This window comes from Protobothrops mucrosquamatus, unplaced genomic scaffold (genome assembly GCF_001527695.2).
Source record: "Protobothrops mucrosquamatus isolate PMUCROS unplaced genomic scaffold, P.Mucros_1.0 scaffold170, whole genome shotgun sequence".
Taxonomy (NCBI): domain Eukaryota; kingdom Metazoa; phylum Chordata; class Lepidosauria; order Squamata; family Viperidae; genus Protobothrops; species Protobothrops mucrosquamatus.
Genome location: NW_015386531.1, coordinates 498,605 through 500,562, shown reverse-complemented (window position 1 = coordinate 500,562; position 1,958 = coordinate 498,605). Strand labels below are relative to the sequence as shown.

The 1,958-nt window shown below is 44.1% G+C and overlaps 1 protein-coding gene across 1 annotated transcript in view; it reads left to right on the top strand.

Moving 5' to 3' along the window:
- The window catches only part of CUNH15orf41 (chromosome unknown C15orf41 homolog), a 144,806-nt gene that overhangs the window by 93,536 nt on the left and 49,312 nt on the right, over positions 1 to 1,958 (top strand). Inside the window, exon 10 of the mRNA XM_015813575.1 lies at positions 545 to 650. Coding sequence (XP_015669061.1) covers positions 545 to 650 — 106 coding nt within the window. The remainder of the gene's footprint in view (positions 1 to 544; positions 651 to 1,958) is intronic.

Below are 1,958 nucleotides of genomic sequence, written 5' to 3'. Positions count from 1 at the left end.
TTTCGCTCTCCCGAGAAAAAGGGAGAGCTTTTGGGACTCTACTCCTATCCAGGAATACTCACCTCGACCCCTTCTCCCGGGGCACAAGGTTCCAAGCCGCTGAACAGCTGCTGACCGCTGTTCATGCTGGCTCTGACGCCTTCCCAAGCGGACGGCTCCGAAAAGAGCCGCCATCGGCGCGCCGTCCCACCGGAAGTCTAGGTTAAATATGCTTAACATAGATGTATGTCTGTGTTAAAGAGCTAGACCATGGGTGTTCAATCTTTTGGCTTGCCTAGACTGCATTGAGTGAAGAGGAATTGTTTTGGACCACAAATGCAATTTAATGTTAAAGTTTATGATCTTGTGGGACAGCATTATTAGCTGGCCAGGGTTACCTGTGGCCCATGGGCCACAGGTTGGACGTGCCTAATCTAGGCTGTCCATTTCAGTAAGTTTTAATGAACAATTTTATCTGAGCAATTTTATTTTTATCTTAATTTTCTGTGATTCTAAGAATTGTTTAAAAATCTCAAATTGCCATGCGTATTTTTTTTCTTTTTAGCTGTAGAAGGTCATATCATTCATTGGATTGAAAGCAAAGCCTCTTTTGGTGACGAATGCAGCCATAAAGCATACTTAAATGACCAGTTTTGGAGCTACTGGAACAGGTATAGTTTCATTTTTATGGGCTATAGACAATATAACTTTGGTATTGTTGTCAATATTAGTACATTATGCTTGTGTATTTCATCTAGCCAGACTGAAGAAAAGCAGGATATATATTTTGAAAAGAACTGAAATTATTGTCTTTGCTATAATTACTATATTCTGGTTAGCACTACATTATAGAGCCAATAAATATATGGTGCAGCGTAACCCATTTTTGAAAACATAAAAGAAATTAGCAGATTCCTAAATATAAGCTTACAGTTGGACCATGAGGGGTTGTTGATTTTTTGTATAATATTGAGTAAGGCTATTGGACCCTCTAGCACAGTGGTTCTCAACCTTTTTAATGCTGCGACCCCAACCGGTCGTAAGTCGAGGACTAAACCGGTCGTAAGTCGAGGACTAAACCGGTCGTAAGTTGAGGACTACCCAACCAGTCGTAAGTCGAGGACTTTCCCTGCCCGGGAGCGCCATGCATGCGTGGTTCCGCCCCCTGCGCTGGCCGAGGCGTAGCTGGCAAACGGCAGAGACGGAGCAGGCCGACCACCAGCTGGCCCAACTCAAGGGAGGTAAGGCACCCACCAGAAAAGGGGAAAAAATGGCGGACAAAAAAATGGTGGACAAAAAAAATGGCGGACAGCCTTGCTTGGCGACCCCCGTGAAATGGTCGATCGACCCCAAATGGGGTCCCGACCCACAGGTTGAGAACCACTGCTCTAGCATAGCACCATCTAATGTGACTAGCGCCAGATCTTCAATTTCTCCATTACTGACTCGATCCTAGTGCTGAAATTTGAGATCCTGACAGGTTAGGAGTAGAGAAACTACAGATTGAACATGAAATATATGCATCTACCTGGATACTTTAAACTTTTGATGTGTTATTCAGGTTTCGTATTTTTGCTTCTTATTTTATATATGTACAAGAGGAATTTATTAATTTATTAATTTATTTATTTATTTATTTATTTGATTTATATCCCGCCCTTCTCCTCACCGGACTCAGGGCGGCTGACAGCCTTATAAAACAACATTACAACAAATATCAATATTAAAACCAGATTAAAAGAAAATATTTGTAAAGGCCTAGTCGTTAAAATTACCCTTAAAAAACCCCACTAAAATTCCCTAGGCCAATCCCGCTTGTTGGAAAAGCCATGTCTTTAGGGCGCGGCGGAAGGAGGGGAGATCCGGGATCACCCGGATCTCTGGGGGTAGTTCGTTCCAGAAGGTGGGGGCTCCCACCGAGAAGGCCCTCCCCCTGGGGGTCGCCAGCCGGCACTGTCTGGCTGACGGCACCCTGAGGA